At 37.5% G+C, this 20,116-nt stretch overlaps 1 protein-coding gene across 1 annotated transcript; it reads right to left on the reverse strand.

Annotated features, from left to right (window-relative positions):
• Positions 1 to 367: 367 nt before the first annotated feature.
• On the reverse strand, positions 368 to 16,697 carry Lpar4 (lysophosphatidic acid receptor 4). Its single transcript, XM_013028917.1, has 3 exons — positions 16,393 to 16,697; positions 13,996 to 14,045; positions 368 to 2,232 (listed from the first exon to the last, which is right to left on the reverse strand). Exon 3 carries the CDS (start codon positions 2,152 to 2,154, stop codon positions 1,042 to 1,044), a length of 1,113 nt encoding a protein of 370 aa, XP_012884371.1. The 5' UTR covers positions 2,155 to 2,232; positions 13,996 to 14,045; positions 16,393 to 16,697; the 3' UTR covers positions 368 to 1,041.
• Between the last annotated feature and the right edge of the window lie 3,419 nt (positions 16,698 to 20,116).

Consider the following 20,116-nt stretch of genomic DNA (forward strand, 5'->3'; position numbering starts at 1 on the left):
TTTGGCTACATTGTGCTCCAAAACTTAATAGAAAATAGGAAATACATATATTCTATAGATACACAAAATTATTAATGCAAGGTTTTTTTGCTTTATTAATTTTTAAGGTTTTTTTGTTGTTATTTATTTACATTTTTTTTCAATTCACTCCTGACCTGGGCACAAATGTTGCAGAATTCTAGCTGCATTGTACCCCAAAATTTAATATGAAGATAAATATTTTACAAAACCCAGTCCCTCCCCACAGAATGAAAATTGGAGTTTTTAATTTTAAAGAATGTGATATTGCTTACAGATTGTTAATTGACATCTTGTATTTTTATATGATTTTTCCATTCTACACCCCCAAGCACACAGGTAGCAGCTTTTTAGCTTAGAAGTTTAGAATGAAAATCTTATTGTAGTTTTAAAAAGGAAAATATTAAAAACTGAGATCATTGGTAGTTATAAATGTATAAAACTTGTTAACTTTCCATCTCTTCTCATCCATATTCATGCAGTTTTTCTGTTGTCAAAATTCACACGTTTTGCCAATTCTTTTAAATGTGACACATTCCTTATTAATAATGCTAGATTAAAATATGCTCATATGCTAAAATAAATTTCATGGTAATTCACAAAAACTAGCATGTATCAGTAGTAACACAAACATTTTTTAAATAAATCCCTGAATTTGTTCTATACTTATAGGCCAAATCCAATTACCAAAATCATTGGAATGGAAATGTATTTTGAAAAGTTTTACAGTAATCTCCACCACACTAAAGACAAGGCCACTGACAACTTATATATAATGTGATACAATGAAATATCAACTCAGAAGAAGAGTCTGGTGATCTATTTTGGTTTCTGTAATTAGACTTGACCTATAATTACTGAACAAAACAGCGTATGTACAATAATTGTCCAAACAAATGGATCTGGCTGTATTTGGTACATTAATCTATTCTCAGCATCATTAGCTTCAATCTTTTTTCGTATTTGTATCATAAGAAAAATCATAAGAGAAACTATATCTGGACCTGAAGACAATTCTCGTACCTAGAAAGTGGATTCTAGCATTAATTCACCACCATTATTTGTTGTTTGATCACTAACTTCCTCTTGAATAGCTGGAAGGGAAGGCTTTGTGGTCAGAGGTGTTTCAGTCTTAAACAGAGACTCCATTCTGATATGGGTGTTGATGTAGAAGGACTTCTGAAAAGACTCAAGGGTAAAGTAATAGATGAAAGGGTCAAAGCAACAATTCAGAGTGGCAAGGCACAAAGTAATTGGGTACATGATCTTTGCAAATCGTTCCAACAAACAATTAGTAATGGCTTGAGAGCGCACCAAGGCATACAGGAAGAGAACAGAGTTGTAGGGTACAAAGCATACCACAAAGACTGCCATATGTACTGTGATCATCTTCAGCACTTTTTTCTTATTGGTCCCAATTTGTGACAGTGTCGCCGGCTTGCGAAGGGTTCTCAGCACCACAGAGGAGCAGGAAACATTCAATATGAGAGGGATAATGAACCCAACAACTTCAATAAATATTGTAATCTTGGACAGATAAGTCTTCCAGACACGCTTGGAGAAGCCCTCAAAGCAGGTGGTAGTTGCATTGTTGACATTAGTAGTGGAGAACAAAGAAGCTGAAATACCACCACTAAGGACTAGGATCCAGACTCCAGCACACACAATGGCAGAGTTCCTTCTGGTCCTAATGGTACGAGACCTAAAGGGATAAACAATAGCCAGGAAACGATCCACACTGATACAGGTGAGGAAGAGCATACTCCCATAGATGTTGGTAAGGAATGCAGTCCCCGAGATCTTGCAGAGGGTGTCACCAAAAGGCCAGTGGCGATTGAAGTTGTAAAATATTTTGAAAGGTAGGGTACAAACAAAGAGCAAATCAGAGAGGGCCAGATTGGTAATGAAAATAGCCGTCTCACTTCTCATTTTCATGCGGAAGCAGAAGACAAACAGAGAAGCGCTGTTGGTGATTAGACCCAAGATGAATACAACACTGTAGACAGCACCATTCAGATTATACTTGAAAGAATCATCAACAATACAAGTATTATTGGCAGTCGCATTGCCCAATCTGGGCCTGAGACTTGAATTTAAATCTTGGAACTGGAAGTCAATGAATCTCCTGTCACCCATGGATTTTGTTTTCAGAAGGCCTGCTAGCTGCAGGGACTCACCACTCTCAGATTAGGGACAGACAAGAATTTTTTCCTCCTGTAGAAAACAAGAAGGAATAAGTCAAATTTATTTTCCATCCATAAATTCTGTGAAGATATTCTGCTCATCCGATCAAAAGATAACAGATACATATAATTTGGATTGACAACTGCTTCTGAAGTGTCTCTTTCTTTTTCCTGCTGATCATGGCGCTTTTTTGCTCAAGAATAGCAATCTGCCATTTAAGCCATAGCCCCTTTCTGACTTTTTGGTGGCTAATTGGAGATAAGAGTATACACATAGAGCTCCTCTATGACCCAGCAATCCCACTTTTGGGTATCAACCCAAATGTTCACAAATAAGGCCATACTAAAGCTACCAGCACAACTGTTTATTGCAGCATTATTCACCATAACTAAGATATGGAACCAACCCAGATGACCTGAAAGTAGATGAGTGGATCAAGAAAATGTGGTATATATATATATATGTGTGTGTGTGCACGTGTGTGTATATATACACACACACATATATACATATATATGTGTGTATATATATGTATAATGGAATTCTATGCCTCCATCAGAAAGAATGACACCACCCCATTTGTTAGGAAATGGAAAGACTTGGAAAAAATTATATTAAGTAAAGTAAACCTGGCCCAAAGAAATATAAGTCCCATAGTTTCTGTTATTTGCAATAACCAGTATATTTCTAGGACAAGCAGAAAAGGCCAAAAGCTATATACCTATGACCATATAAGATGATAATAAGCGAAATGAACCCCAAGATAAGGACACAAGAGATTTTATCTTCCTTGGTATTGTCTTTAATGTATTTATAATATACTATGTGATGTTTTTATTTCTTTTATATGTTCTTCCCCCATGGTATAACCCCTATTTTCACTGTGTTTGATTCCAATGTCCTGCATCTTGTATATACATTTTTTTCTAATTTGGGGAGGGGAAGGAAAATAACAAAATGCTTAAATAAGGATACAGGTTGACCCATTGCAACAATGAGATGTACAAGACACTATGTTGAAAACGAACTTTACAACTTCAACTTCAGGGTGCGGGGAGGGAGAAAGGGATGGCAGGGGAAAAACAAAGGAGGAGGTAACAATGTTCCATAGGATGATGTACTCATTACCTTACTCATGTAACTGTAACCCCTCTGTACAGTATCTTTACAATAAAAAATATATATACTTTAAAAAAAAAAAGTCCCAGACTTTCCTGCCAGAGCTGGCCTCAAACCAGAATCTGAAATCTCAACCTCCTTGAATAGCTAGGATTACAGGCATGAGCCATGGTTGTCTGGTTCAGCATCTACTATTCCCAGGCAATCTCCCATCTAAGTACTACACAGGCCCAGCCCTGCTTAGCTTCTGAGATCAGATGAGATTAAGTACCTATGACATGTTAAAAGGAACTACCTGGATACTCAGAAGGCGGAGATCTGAGGACAATTCAAAGCTAGCCCTGGCAGGAAAAGTCTGAGACACTTGTCCTCAATTAACCAGCAAAAAGCCAGAAGTAGAGCTGTGGCTCAACTGGGACAGCAATAGCCCTCAACAATAAAGCTCAGGAATAATGCCAGGGGCCCCCTAAGTTCAAACCTCAGGTCCTGCACACACACACACACACACACACACACACACACACACACACACACCAACTGCCTGGTTATACGGTACAAGTGGGAGAGATTGTAGCATGGCAATGGACATGAACAAGACATAAATTACCTAAGAGTCTAGGGAGAAATGAACACCTGATGAGTAACATAATGTTACTACTTTAGAATTCATATGGCATTTTCATTCATCAAAATCTTTTCAAAAGCCATGATTTATTTTATTCCCACAAAAATACTACAAGGTGGGAAGAACAGAAATTATCACCATTTTATGGCAGGAGAAAATAAGCTTAAGTGATATGGAGTTAGAGAATATCAGAATTGGAAGAGGCTGTAAATAGTATAGTCAATTCAAATTCAGATTCTTTGATTCCTAACCAATGGATTTTTAAAATTCAAATTGTGAAAATTTTTTATTGTCAAGGTGATAGAAGGGTTTCAGTAAGGTAATGAGTACATTCCTTGTCAACCTTGTTAACCCTTTCCTCAATTTTCTCCTACTTTCCCTCCCTCCCAACCCCCCCAAGTTGTACAGATCATTTCCAACATACTGTCCTGTGCATATCGTTGTTATATTGGTTCTACCCTTGTCCTTTGTCTCACCATTCTGTTGTTCCCCTTCCTTTTCCTAATTCAAACAAGCATATATACAATACCAGGGTACCAAAATCAAATACAGTAACAACAGAAGATATACCATAGAGGGAAGATCATACAAAAGAAAAAAATCACATAGTACATTAAAAAAAAAAAACAAAAGAAAAGAAAAACTACTTGTGTCCATGTCTTGGAGTTCATTTCATTTAGCATCATCTTATATGGTCACATGTACTTAGCTATAGAGCTATTCTGCTCATCTGCTAAGATTATCCTAGACATATACTAATTATTGCAAATAAAGGAAACCATGGGTCCTATGTTTCTTTGGGTCTGGCTTACTTCAATAATGTGATTTTTTCCAGGTCTCCATTTCCTTATGAATGGGATGATGTCATTCTTTCTGATGGAAGCATAGAATCACATTTTCTTGATCCATATTCATCTACTGAGGGGCATTTGGGTTGGTTCCATATCTTAGCTATGGTGACCAATGCTGCGGTAAACATAGTTGTGCTGGTAGCTTTAGTGTGGCCTTGTTTATGATCATTTGGGTAAATGCCCAGAAGTGGGATTGCTGGGTTATAGGGGAGTGTAGTCTTTAGAGGAACCTCCATACTGCTTTCCAGAGTGCTTGAACAAGTTTACACTCGCACCAACAGTGTATTAGGGTTCCCTTTTGACCACATTTCCTCCATCATCTGTTGTTATTATATTTCTTGGTTGCAACCATTCTAACTGGGATGAGGTGGAATCTCAATGTTGTTTTGATTTGCATGGCCAGAGAAGTGAGCATTTCTTATGTGTCTATGGGCTATTCTTATTTTCTCTTCAGAGAAGTCTCTCTTTAAGTCTTTAGCCCACTTATTAATAGGGTTGTTTCTTTGAGGGCTTGTTTTGGGGGGATTTAATCTTTTGAGTTGAAAGTATATTTTAGATATGAGGTTCTTATCTGTTATATATTTTAGATATGAGGCTCTTATCTGTTATATGGCTAGTGACGATCTTCTCCTAATCTCTGGGCTTTCTATTGATCTTGCTAGCTATGTTCTTTGCATATCGGAAGCTCTGCAGTTTCATGCAATCCCATTTGTCCAACCTTTCTTTGATCAGTTGTGTTTCTGGGTCTTTATTAAGGAAATTTTGGCCTGTGCCAAGGAGCCCTAGAGTTTCTCCAATTCCTTCCTGTAATGTTTTCAGGGTGTCTGCTTTTACTTCAAGGTCTTTGGTCCATTTAGAGTTGATGCTGGTGCAGGGTGATATATAAGGATCTAACTTTAGTTTTCTACAGGTGTTTAGCCAAATTTTGCCAGCACCATTTACTGAAGAGGCTGTCTTTCTCCCATCCTATTTTTTTGGCTCCCTTATCAAAGATTAGGTGGCTATAGGTCTGCGGGTTCATTTCTGTAATCCATGGATTTATAAGCTACTCTAAATTGTACAGTCTATGCTCTCCAGTATTATTGAAACACCATGGCTGAGTACTACTTCAATTACATTAAACAGCAAGTGGATATAAGATCTCCAGAACGTGGTCTAAAAATATTATGATTACACTCCTAAATTGTTGATTAACACACCTTTTTCTACTAAAACAAGAGTTTGGAAGCAAGGTATGATGGCAGACATCTCTAATCCTAGCACTTGTGAGGCTGAAGCAGGAGGGTTATGAGTTCAACACCAGACTAGGCTACTTAACTAATAAGAATCTATCACACACAAAAAATTAAAGATAAGTAGATAAGACAAGAGTTCAGAGGAAAAGAATACCTCAATTAGAGTTGCTAGTTAATCAGAGCTACTAGCTAACAGTTTTCTCATTGTATCACAGTATCTTTCTTGAGAAACAATTCAAATAATAAACATTTATACTGTCAATATTCCCCTCCTGCAGCTCATGGTTCTCTTGCTTTCTCATACTGGACTCTAAGCATAAGATTTCATGTCTTCGTTTTCCTTTCCTACTGCTCACCACTTCAGATATTTCTATGCCTCCATCCCAGTCCTGGTCAGTAAAGTATTTCCCATCAGATACAAATGAGACATGAGAAGTAGATTTGACGTGAATATCCATGCCCCGTTTTGCACACCTGATCTAAGCCATTTGCATGCTCTCTGCCTGTTACTGCTTACGTAAGTAACAGCCACTGACTTAACTGAGTATCTAGGCCAACATGGTTTGAAGGCACATATAGAAGTCTTACCAACTTTTTTCTAGGTCAATAGCTGCCATTGGACAGTGACTTCCTTTCAAATCTGTACTGTTAATACACTATGGACAAGTAGCTGCTGAATGATTCTTTTCAATGAAGAGGATATGGAATAAAAGTGGCCTTTGTCCCTTGACATATGCTGAGTTTTGCATGATTATATTGTAAAATGTGAAAGGCAGTTTTCTGAAGTGATTCTTTCTTCATTCCTTTCCTTCAAAACTCCTAGGAAACAGGTCAATGGACCTTTATGGATGATAGAGAAGGGGGTAAAGGGAAACTGCAAGAGATACAGAGGCATGAAATCACCTCAACCTCGATTAGAAACAAAAGCTACTGGGTTTGAGAAAGATACATTCATGCCAAAGAATTAATATTCACATTATGAGTTCAAAAATTAAACACCAAAAATCCATTTCATAAATGGCCAAAATTGATTGATTGAACCAATGATTCTCAAAGGAGGTGCAAATGGCAAATAAGTACATGAAGAAATGTTCAACATCCTTATCCTTAGCCATAAAGGAAATGCAAATAAAAAGAATACAGAAATTCTATCTTATCCCAATCACAATGTCTATCGTCAAGAAAACAACAAATATAGTAAGGATAAAAGTAAAGGTACCCTATTAGTAGGAATGTAAATTAGAGCAACTATAAGAAACTAAAAACAGGGCTGAGAATGTTGCTTAGTGGTACAGTGCTTGCTTAGCATGCATGAAGCCCTAGATTTGATTCCTCAGTACCACAGAAACACAAAAAGCCAGAAGTGGCCCTGTTGCTTAAGTGGTAGAGTGCTAGCCAAAAGAATCTCAGGGACAGTGCCCCTGGACTGGCAAAAAAAAACCTTAAAAACAAAACTACCATATGATCCTACTACACCATTCTTGGGCATATAAATAATATACAAGAGATAGTGCATACCCATGTTTCCAGCCACACTACTTGCAATGGCAAAGATGTGGAACTTGCCTAGTTGCCTAACAACTGATTATTAGGTAAAGAAAATGTGGTGCCCCTGGATGCTGATGGCCCCTGCCTATAATTCTAACTACTCAGCAGGTTGAGATCTAAGGATCCTGCTTCAAAGCTAGCCTGGGCAAACAAATCCTAAAGAGTCTTGTTTCCAATTAACTAGCAAAACCCCCAAAACACAGGTATGACTCAAGTGGCAGAACACCAGTCTTGAGCAGAAAAATCCAAGCACGAGTATGATGAAGTCTTGAGTTCACAGAAGGAGACAGAAAAAGAAAGAGAGGTATCACATTTCTTCCTGATCATTTCATCTCTAGGACCAGCTTACCTTTGGCAAGAAGCAAATGTGATTTGTCAAAGCAGAGCATAGTAAAATCCATGACCAAGTAAGGTCTAAGAGTAAACCAGGTAAAGAAGAGCTATAATAAAAATAGAAAGCAGCAGAATCATAAAAACAAGAGAATGGAGAGAAACAGGGGTAGATGAACTAAAAAAACAAACAACAACAACAACAACAAAAAACGTCATGGGTTTGGAGAGAATTTTGGAGAGAATTCCAGTTCAGTTCCTCCAATCCCAGTCTTGCTACCTTGCTTTATCCTACTCCCTCCATATTTATCACTTTAAAGTGCAGGTTTCTTACACCAAATCATAGTTTGCAATCAATATGTTTATTTAAGGGTGCTGAAGCCCATCAGGAAAAACAAGAGCATGGAAAATCTTAGTCAATGGTGTCTTAACTCATTTTGGGAATCCTAGACCCAAGGGTGTTTTTGTTGTTGTTGTTTTCTTCCTTTCACCAATGGTGTGGTAGGGGAAAAAAAGTAAATGCCAGGGGCTTTGAATGTGTCTTAGTGGTAGAGTGCTTGCCTAGTATGCCTGAAGCCCTGGGTTCAATTCCTCAGTACCACATAAACAAAAAACACTGGAAGTAGCACTATGTCTCTAGCCTTGAGCATAGAGAGGCTCAAGTACAGCCCAGGTGCTGAGTCATTTTATTTACTACTTTGAACACCCTACTAGCTATTCAGTGCAGATAGAAAAATCTACAAGGCTCAGTTTCCAATTAATGAGCAAAAAGCTAGACTGAAGACATGACTCAAGTGGTAGAGCACTGCTTTTATCTGCCTTGTATAAGTACTAACAGTAAATTAACTTTATTTAGAGAATGCTTTCATAGTAGAAGACATTCTACTTTCGCCCAGAGTCCACTCAGTCATGCATGCATATTGCTAGCTCACGCATTCCAAATAGGTGAGTTATCTCTCATTTTCCATTCAGTTCTTTTCTGTGATCACAGTGCTCTTATTTCTTAATTTATATTATTACTGTAAGTTGACAATGCATGTTTACTACAATTATGAAATGTACATGAAATATATAGTATATTTTAATGTACTTCATGATATATATTATATATTTAATGTACTTCATAACATATAGTTCATATGTAGTACATTATATATGTGTTACATTTTATATGTATATTTCATATATATTATATATATTTCATATTTAGTACAGTATATTATATATAATACTGAATATGTAATATATTTTATATATAGTATATTGTAAATACATGCAATGCAGAGTGAATGAATCAGGTTGATAAATGCAATCTTCACCTAACTTCCATTTAATATTCTCTGGACCACAGGCAAGCAGTGTGTATATGCCCAATACTTTTACTCTGGCTGCTTTGAGTAATCAAATCTTGTGGGGAAAAAAAGGACCACAGACAAGAAAGCAGTACAGTCTCCCTCCAAAAGAGAGGGCATGGGAAACTGCCACTAAGGCCCTATTCATAGCTCTCCCTTGCTTGAACACAAACCACCTTTGCTGTCTAGCAGGGAGGGTGTGGTGCTAGGACTTAACGCGGCATTGGAAAAGCAAGGAGTTCTATTTCTGACTCAGACACTGGTTCACTCTGTAACTTGGCTATATTGCTTCTCTTCCCTGTATAAACATTACCTCTGAGCCTCACAGCTGAGGCTAGGAAGATTCAACAAGGCTTCTGAGTAGTTTTATGAGCTTGCCAATATTTGGCCCTATCTAACCAGAGAAACACTATAGAAGTTTTTCTTTCTCCGAAGTCTGACACAACTGGAAATTCCTATCTTTCTGGATACCCTGAAATTCATATTGGCAATTCTTTCTTCTGTTAATGCTTTCTACCTCAAAATGCCTTTCATTTCAACCTTACAAACACAATTTACTCAGAACAGAACAATCTAGGAGGGTTCCCCCAATGGGGTTCTAATTTTAAAAATCAGACCAGTATTTAACTCTTAAGCTAATTCTGAAAAAGAACCAAAACTATTCAAGAACCAAAACTATTCAAGTAACCAGATTTTTTTCAGATTGTTTCTTTAGACTGGCACATGGTTAGAAATACCACCAGATCATGGTTGTGCAGAGCATGGAGGCAAAGGGCCAGCACATGAGCTTCCAATGAGATGAAGAAAGAAAGTAGGCACTAATTACATCTTCCACTGCAAGTAGCATCAGACTATCATCTGGTGAAGAAATCTGCAACCATTATTCAATTAATCATGTGGGGAGGGGATTCAGAGTTGGGTTGATGTAAGTTCATTGACAATGGGCAGAAAGCAGGTCACTTAGAGGTGAATCAAAAAGAAACCTGAGAAAGGGGTTGGAGGGAAAGAGATGTAGGAATGGAAGAGGGTAAGAGGCTGAGGATTATAACCAAAGTATATTATCTACATGTATGAAAATGTCACCAAGAAATCTGAGCTGTTCTTTTTTAAGCAGTCTCCTTAAGGTTGGCCTTGAATTCAAGATTTTCCTGTCTCAGTCTCCTGAGTAATGGAATTATAAGCATGTACCACCATGCTGGGAAACAGTAAAATCTAATGTTTTATACAAGTTGAATATACTAATAAAATATTTTATAAGAAAAATCAAAATGACACAAAAAAGAAATCTGACCCTCAATGATTTTTTAACTCTGACCAACATATATGGAGCCAATTAAGATAGTTTTACAGTAGTGTCACTTTTTTTGTAACTGATTTTTTTGGTGCCAATCCTGAGGCTTGAACTCAGGTCCTGGGTGCTATCCCTGAGCATTTTTGCTCAAGCCTAGCATCACACATGAGCCACAGCTCCACTTCCAGGATTTTTCAGTGGCTAATTGCAGATAAGAGTATCACAGACTTTCTTCAAACATCAATCCTTATATCTCAGCCTCCTGAATAACTAGAATTACAGGAGTGAGCCACTGGTGCCCTACTCTTTTTCAGATTTTTAATGATACTGAAATACACTACGATTGATGTTGTTGGGTCTCCTGGAGGAAATAAAACTTCATCTTTTGGCCCAATAATGATGAATGGACACCTATTTAACTTTACACAGTACTAAAATTTCAAATGACACATTGAAAACAAGATGACTAGATTGCTTTTGGTCTTCACAGAAAACAGTCAGAATTCAGAAAGACAAAGCCATGAAGGCAGAGTATGCTCAAATTTTCCTTCTTTGCTCCATTTTTAATGAGGTTGGCACAAGTCAAAGTATATAGAAAATTATAAGCAAAACTTAGGAAAAGTGACACAGCCTTCCTTCAAGAGGAAGAGGCAAGAAGATTACCAGTTCTAGGCCAACCTGGGTTACTTAGCAAGACCTTGTCCTTGTTTATAGATACCTAGCAGTAAACTTAAAAGTACACCAATGTGAAAAATACAGCCAAGGGAAGTAAGTCCAGGATTTTGCTCCTAGAATGAGCAGTTGCTAACAGGTAAGACCCACAAAGGAAATCTAGACCAAGTCATGGACACAGGTCACACATATGCTCATATTTCCAACTGATGCTCCTGTGCACTGGCTGATGTTTCTTAAGAATTTTCAAACACCATCTAATCTACATGGAGGAAAAGATAGGCAAAATTTTCACAGCAGAATGGCTCAAGGAAATTGGTATTCATTGATCTCTTTGTATGTATATGTGTGTGCCATTACTGGGGCTTGAACTCAGGGCTGGGTGCAGTCCCTGAGCTTCTTTGCTCTACCACTTGAGGCACAGCTCCACTTTTCACTTTTGTCAATTAGAGATAAGCTTCTCCCAGTCTTGCCTGCCTGGGCTGGCTTTGAACCATAATCCTTCAGCCTCCTGAGTAGCTAGGATTACAGGCATATGCTGCCTGTCATCTTAGATGCTAAAAATATCCCTTTTATGATATCATTTCTGAGTTGAATCTTTCATACAGCTGTTCTCTCCCCTTTCATTTTATTTGAGGAAAACAAGAAATTGACAGAGACCCCAATCTGATTAGTTCAGATTCTATCCTTAGTGTCTAATTTGAATGTTTATTTTCACCAAAATAAAAATTACAATCTGCTACTAACCCTTTACCTGATGATGCAATCCAAACGTTAGGGAATTATATGATCTACTCCTCAATATGACAGAGCCAAAGATTGCATCAGATTACCAATGTAGAATTTTTCCCTAGTACCTAGTTATAGAGTAAGACAACTGCAGAGACATTGCATAATCTAATATTATGAAATTGTCTAGAATCTTGAGACTCAATATCTCATCTCAGAAGAAGCTTCAGACCTTGGGGAATATTTTTTTGGATGTTCCTGAAACAGCTCATTCCCAAATTCTGCAAGGCTTCTACATGCCAACTAGGATTCAGCCTTATTCCATTTATCTAAACACATAAATATTTCAGTAATCAGACTAATTCATTTGATATACTTGGGCACTGAAATTGGAAATATGAACAAAAGCATGCCTTCTATCCTTAAATGTGTGTGAAAATGCAAATAAACCTGTGTGTGTGTGTGTGTGTGTGTGTGTGTGTGAAAAGGTGAGTAGGCCAAAGAGTTCATATTCATCTACAGCAACTTTGCCTGGATAACAACAAATAACAACTCCTTGATTGATTCTGGATCTTTGGATCATATGATCTGTAATAATTTGGAAGTAATGGTTAGAAAAATATTAGAGAATAAGAAATGAGAATTCATGGAAAAAGTTATTATAAGGATAGTGGTACTCACCACATTAATTCAGGCCAAATTTCAGAGCAAATTTTATCTGAGGTTAGATAATCAATGAACTTTTTGAAGGCACTGTCATTACAGATTATCGCTAATGGTGATGTGAAAAAAATCAGTAAGAGTAATGTTCCATAAAGAAACTTTTTCACTAAAATGGATATCTAGATTATATGAAAAACCAAGTTGCTTCATGATACAATTCAGAATAAATGAGAGCCAATATATTTCTGAATGGCATTTAAATATCCTGGATTTCATTATAACAAAATTGCAGGTAGCAATTATATCCTCAACATCACTGCTGTACTGTACTTTACAAATAGTATTAATTAAAGCATAAAATCAATGAATCTCTGTAATTTATAACTGTTTTATAACTATTTTAAATAACTAGTAACAGTCAGGTATTGATGGCTCATTCCTATAATCCTAGCTACTCAGGAGGCTGAGATCTTGCAGTCATAGTTGAAAGCCAACCTGGGCAAGAAAGTCCATGAGACTCTTATCTCCAATTACCTACCAAAAATCCAGAAGAGAAGCTGTGGCTCAAGTGGTATTTTGAGCAAAAAAAGCTCAGTGACAGTACTAAGCCCTCAAGTCCCAGGACTGGCACACACACACACACACACACACACACACACACACACACATTCACACCACTAGTAACAAGCAAAAAATGCTTCCATACATTAAAAACCAATGAACAAAGATCTTTTGGGAGGCCTGGAATTTACAGTGCTTCTTTTCTTTTTCCCTGGCAACAACTGCTATGATTGGACAGAGGAAATAAAAGAAGATTGGGGCAACAGGTGGAGATGCCATTGCCTTGTCACTAGCCTGCAATCCCACATTATTTCTCCTCCCTCTCAACTAGAGTGATAGGTGAGAGGCTTCCATTACTGGATATTTGTATACATATTGACAACCTTGCTTTATCTCAAGCCTGCACTTCCCCCCTATTTCAACTCCCCCTCGAGAACTACAGGGATATGAGAGAGGTTTCCATTAGTGGGCATTCATATACTTATTGACAACCATTGTGCCTTTACCAATATATCCTAAGAACCCAATATAGCATGTTTGAAGCATCTTCATATTAAAATTCTGCACAACATACTCATATAAGATGAGAAAGATACTGCAACAAAAGTCTTATAAATAGCACCTATGTTTGCACCTTGTTCATTTATTGCTTGCAAAGTAGGAGCATCTGCTGGTACCCAACTTACCATTCTTTTGAACAAAGGTAGCCTAAAACAGAGCAGATCGTTAAATGATATTCCAATTCTTCTGAACTGATCTATCATGTAATAAGACATTAAACAAAATCTTCAGAAAATGTAAAATACATTTATCTCACCTTAATATTAAAGAGAATTAATTTGCACACTCCTCCAGAGAGCAATGTTCCTGAAATTAAAGGAATATTATTTCATAGGTTTGTCTGAAGGGAATAGATATGTTAACATTTCTTTTTTTATGGCTTTCATAATTGATACTGATTATATGGAAAACTTGTTTGAAGCTTACAAAGAATTTTTTATCTCCTATGTAGACAATATGTTGATATTATTCGTCCTCCATTAATCTCTTCCCCTCTGTCCTCTTTGAGCTGGAGGCGTGGCTCTGGTAGAGTGCCTGCTAGCAAGCATGAGGCCTTCAGTTCAAATTGTAGTACTTTAATAATAATAACAATAACAACAACACCAAAAAGTACAAACCAGAATTTTGTTTTATTTAGAGTCTAAAAAAACTAAGAATTTCAAATATCTAGAAATTTTTATATCTGATATAAATTCAATGTAAACCATACCCAGCCCCATCACTTAACTGTGAAAAAGAAAATTACAGTCCCTTTTTGGGTCTCAGTTTTCCTTCTCCTTCCACCTTTGGCCCTGACTGACAAGATGTCTTCAACTTGCTACAATACAGTCCTCACTGGCTGTTGCTCCCATCAGTTATATTTAACTGCTTCCACTTGTCACTACAAAAATAATTTTAATTGCTACTCAATAATGAGAGCCATTCATTTTTATTGGGCTCAAAGAAATGATTGGCTGTCAGAAATAAATTATTAACTGGAGCCAGAGGCACATAGAGCAAGATGCCATTTATGCCATGAAGTCTTCCTAATGCCCTCATTTTCTCCACCCTCTCTCCTGTCAATTTAGCAGCCATATCAAATCAAATTGTCTAGTTCTCAACTCTTCAGCCTTCCTGCTTGATCAACACCTTGTTGCTCAAAAATAAGAAGTTAACTGCATACATCAGAACATAAGTATACAGGATTAACATGCTAATAACAAAACAATTGTTTACTAAAAGAGGAGTCTAGATTACCAGTGGTATGAACTTCTATGAAGCAAATTTTCAGGACTAATACTCACAAATATACTATTGGATTTTTTTTCTTTCCTGCTTAAGGCAGCCAAGAACACACAGTATATGATGTCACACCAGAAAAAAAAAAAACAATGACAATACAATTAGGCCCTGATAAAATCACAGCAAAGGCAACAAACTTCCAAGCCTTCGCCCTATTTAATTCAAAAGCAATTGAATAGATCAGCTTTAGCTAATCTTTGCCTGAGTGTTACTGGGAGGCATCTTCCCAGTGCTCTTTAACTTAAAGAGAGTATGCATTATAAAAGGCTGGCCTGATTGTTCCAATGGGGCTTTCATTTCTGTCTCTGATTGGCAGGAGGTGCTTTAGAATGTAGATACCATCAAGTTTCTCAGCTGAACCCATCCTTCTTTGCAAGAGTGCAACATTTTTATCTACTACAAGGCAAAGGGATTTACAATCTGTTTGGATGGGGTATATGTTTGGAATTTTGTTCTGCGAAATAAACATGTTGCAAAGCCAGTGGATAATTTGGATTGTAAATCATTACTGTTATCTTCATGTTATTCAAAGAAAAAGGAATATTGTATGTTTTAGTAAAGCAGCAAAATGAATACCAACAAGCTTTGAAATTCTTGAAACTTTGGATTTGCTGGTCTTTTTCCACACAGAAATCATGATAAATACAGTGCTATTTTTTAATTCCCTGAAAGACATTTTCTATTTAATTCAAAAGGATCAATTAGTGGAAACTTTAAAAGCGTCTGAAAATCTTAAAAATATTCAGGATATGCAGGAAGAAAATATTAAGCATGTCACACTGTTACATCTGTATGGCAAGTAAGAATTAATTTCACATATTACAGCAAATTCTATTTATACCAGAGGTCATTTTTCATTCAAACGCAATTTTTTCCTTTATAGGTAAGTTTATGAATTATTCAATATAGCAAATGTCACATTTTCCATCAACCAATTAAGCATCAAAGGCATGTTGTGTATAGTTTTACTAGAAGAAACCTCAATAGAATCCACATTAGGTCACAATCAATTGTAAACCAAAGAAATAATATAGCTAGCCAGTCAAAACAGTTTCTAAATTGTTCTGCTCTGTGATTTTAAACCAGCTCTTTAGAACAACTGTGTTTACATGAAACAACAACCTCAGAATCCTGTATCTCTTTTACAGAAACAATATTATTGCCAACACAATAGAAATTCTTGTTTGGGTTATTTTTTTTCTTTTTCTTTTCTGTTTTTACCATTCAACACAACGATCCTTGTTCATCACTTCAGAGTTGAAATCTAACTTCTTTCCCAAACATTCAAAGCATCAGTGTTTCCCCTGAAGTTTGTTACGCCATTCCCCCACCCCCAAACACCCAAATCAAATCTTTCTCAAAAGAGACTTACCCAAAAAAGAATGTGCTAGATGAGAGAGTGTGCGCATGCCTGTAGACAATTAGCTAATAAACATGTAAACGGGCAACTCGCACTTTGTAAGTGCATATTTTTATCCATTTAAAAAAAATAAAAACAGGGAAAGGTTAGCCAAGCCCGAAGGAGCCGACTCTGGGCTGCCGCAGCTCCTTACAGCAAACCGCTCATTCTGAAAATGTGAGCTTATTTACATTGATCTCTTTCCCTTTGTTAAGGACTGGCCCTCTTGAATGCTGTAGCCGGCATGCCTTTAACAAACAGGACACAAGAAAAGGCCCAAAGTCCCTTCTGGAGCCGAGGGCCGGGGAAACTCTTGGGGGTCTCAATAGGAAATGCTTTTCATTGGATAAGGAGGCATTATTAGGAGCCGAGATCCCGCCCAATCCCCTGTGCTCCATCGTTCCCTTAGTCACCAATCGCTGGACTGAAGAAGTTTTTCCTTAAAGAGCATTGCCCAGGAAAAGCAGTTTAACAGTCAAGAATTAGTGGCTTAAGTGCCACTTGACAATATAAAAAGTGTCCTTCCTGACCAATTAATTCGCAGAGAAAGCCTGTGTGCCTGTCTTTGCTGCAAGACCACTACCCCCCTTTAGAATTCTAACAAGGAGGAGACAAAATTCCTAACTGAGAGGCATGACTCAACTATAAGCAGTCCCTATTTGCTCCTACAATTAGAATTACAATGTTGGTAAAAACAAGGAGGGGTGGAGAAAGGCAAAAGTGAGAAGTGATGCATTCTTAAGACACAATGCAAAATTAAACCTACTAACACAAAAGAAAAGGAAATCAGTAGCATACTCACTTATGTTACTAAAGAGCTCTCAGATGGAGATGAGTTGGGGTCCCAGAGCTGTAACCCCCACCTTCCATGTACCAGGGAGTGCTCAGTGAAAGGAGGAGAGTCTACACTTCTCTTAAATAACTGCCTGGCAGGAAGTCTAATTACCATGAAATTTTCAGAGATTTGCTAAAGAGTAAAATAAATAGTAGGGATACAATCTGTTTATAGTGAGCAGTTATCTTCAACTATATGGCTACTCTACCCTGGGCAACTTCATTTTTCATAGGATGACTGCCTGCTATAGTCACCCACACTGCTATTTTTGCTTCCATATTTTCTTCCTCTTTTCCTCCCTCTCCCTGATCTGAGTTTGCTTCAAAAATATACTCATCTTTCTAACTTCATTGCTGGGCTCTTCCTACATACCAGCAACCCCCTCCCACCCTTCTCTATTCCCACTCACTGGCAATACCACTACATACAGAATGGGCCCTCCTCCTAATGAAACTACTGGGCAAGGATAAGGTACTTGCTCAATTTAGGCAAAGCAATGTCCCTGGAGAACTGGGGGAGCCTCTGTCTGCTTCACAACTTTAGTCCATGTAATTAAGCTGCCTCCCAAATCAAACATATTTCATGTTTGTTTATTCTCCCCTCTCTTCAACTCTGTTGTGGCTGTTCTCACTAACAGTCTAAGCCAGTGAAAAAGTCACTGTGAAGCTGACACTACTAGCCTTATTACTTGTAACTAATTAAAAAACACTTTGCTACCTCCCCTCCTCCCCTCCTCCCCTGCGTCTCTGCTCTTTTATTTCCCCTCTCTGCTTATCTCAGGTATGTCTACTTCTGTCAGTTGCATTGCATTGGCTATGTTTTCCCAAATGGTCTTTGCACCTACTCTGAGCCTTGACCATCCCCTGATGCATTCATCAGTCCACAAGAAAAAGATACAGTCACCATCCGACTGAACTTCAAAGTCTAGCTAGAGACAAAAAGGCAAATTTTAGCACTTACGTGGAGAGTGGATTCTGTAATGAATCAGAGGATGGAAATGAAGCTCCATGGTTGAGGTTAGGAGAGCTTCCCAAGTAAGGGAGATTTGAGTTGGACCTTGTGAATAATAAACAAGATTTTAAATAACCCAAGAATAAGCTAGACGTCAGTGGCTACTGAGGAGACTGAAATCTAATTATCATAGTTGAAAGCTAACACAGACAAACAAAGTCTATGAGACTTTTATCTTCAATTAACCACTAAAAAGACAGAAGTGGAGCTGTTGTTCAAGTGGTAGAGTGTCAGCCTTGAGTGAAAAATCTAAGAGACAGTGCTCAGGCCCTGAGCTCAAGCCCCAGTAGCAACACTAAATAAGTAAATAAATAAATAACACAAGACTGAAAAGGAATAGCTGTTCAGATGTGTAGAGGCTAGAAACAACTGATCACATGAAAGAAGAGAGGTAGAGAGGGAAGGAAGGAAGGAAGGAAGGTAGGAAGGAAGGAAGGAAGGAAGGAAGACAAAATTGTCTGGTTTATAAAGAGATTGGAAAGGTAAGAAGGGGCCTTTTGGGGGCATGTTCTATTGTAGGGACTATATGCACTAAAGTGACTGAAGAGTTCATCTATAGTTATGTACACTGTCACTCAGTATGAGGAGCTCACTGTCCTTCCCCTCTTGGGATTGATAGCCCTTAATATCCTAATTCATCTGAATTCATTTGTCACTGAGGAATATAAAAATGCTTCTGATTAATCTTCTAAATGATTCTTTAACAGCATATCATTGAGTCATATGCCCTTCTACTCTCACTCTTCTCTACCTAAATACAGCTTCATTTACCCTTCTTCATCTAGAATTTGACCTGATCCCTTACACCCATTTCAGATGTTCCTTCTGCCTGGAATATTCTTCTTCTTTATAATATTCCCTATGTCAGTTTAATTCTTACTCTTTCAGATCCCGAGTAATCATGCCTCTAGGGAACTAATACTTCTTAACATTAATTTAGATCATATCCACTGGGAGGTCTTATAACAAAATAGATTGATTTAAACCAGTACTGGGGTTTGAACTCAGAGCATGGGCACTGTCCCTTAGCTTTTTCACTCAAGGGTGGCCTTCTACCACTGAACCATAGCTCCACTTCTGGCTTTTTACTGGTTCATTGGAGATAAGAGTCTCATGGACTTTTCTGCCCAGTCTGGCTTCAAATCTAGGTCTTAAGATCTCAGGCTCCAGAGTAGCTAGGATAACAGGCACCACTAGCACCTGCCAGATCTTTTCTTGACTGTATTTATCATAGGCATAATTTTATATGTTATTGTGTGTTTTATTTGGTTTACACTTTGTCTATTGATAATCCTAACTGCAACCTAAAGGAGGATAGAGTCTATGTCTACTGAATTACAACTTGATATTAATGGTGCTCATACAAATATTCTTTTGTAATCTTTTCTCTTTCCCCAATCAAAGCAGTTTTATGACTTTCCCCTCTTTCTTTCTCTCTCTCCCTTTCTTTCTTACTTTATTTCTTTCTTTCCTTCCTTCTTTCCTTCCTTCCTTCATTCTTTCCTTCCTTCTTTCTTTTTTCTTTCTTCTTTCTTTTCTTCTTTCTTTCTCTTTCTTCTTTCTTTCTTTCTCTCTCCCACCCTCTCTCTTCTATTTTACAGCTAAAATCATGTGCCTTTTCATCCAGTTAAATAACACTTACATCAAGGTGCTATTTTAAGCCAACAAATATTCACATATAACGAAAAGAGCCCTATTGACAAGAAGAAACTAAAACTAATCCACTACCATTTCTTTTCCTTTCACCTCCATGGCTGCTGCAACCTTCTAGTTCTGCTTGCTCTAATGTTTGTAAGGTGGAAGAAGGAAAATGAAGGCTTTTCCAGGGTGTTCTCCAAGCAGCCAGTTTAT

The sequence above is a fragment of the Dipodomys ordii genome, unplaced genomic scaffold (assembly GCF_000151885.1).
Source record: "Dipodomys ordii isolate 6190 unplaced genomic scaffold, Dord_2.0 Scaffold116, whole genome shotgun sequence".
NCBI classification, from domain to species: domain Eukaryota; kingdom Metazoa; phylum Chordata; class Mammalia; order Rodentia; family Heteromyidae; genus Dipodomys; species Dipodomys ordii.

What these genes read in the sequence shown, in the direction of transcription:
- Lpar4 (XM_013028917.1), bottom strand. Translation starts at nt 2,154, where the DNA reads ATGGGTGACAGGAGATTCATTGACTTCCAGTTCCAAGATTTAAATTCA.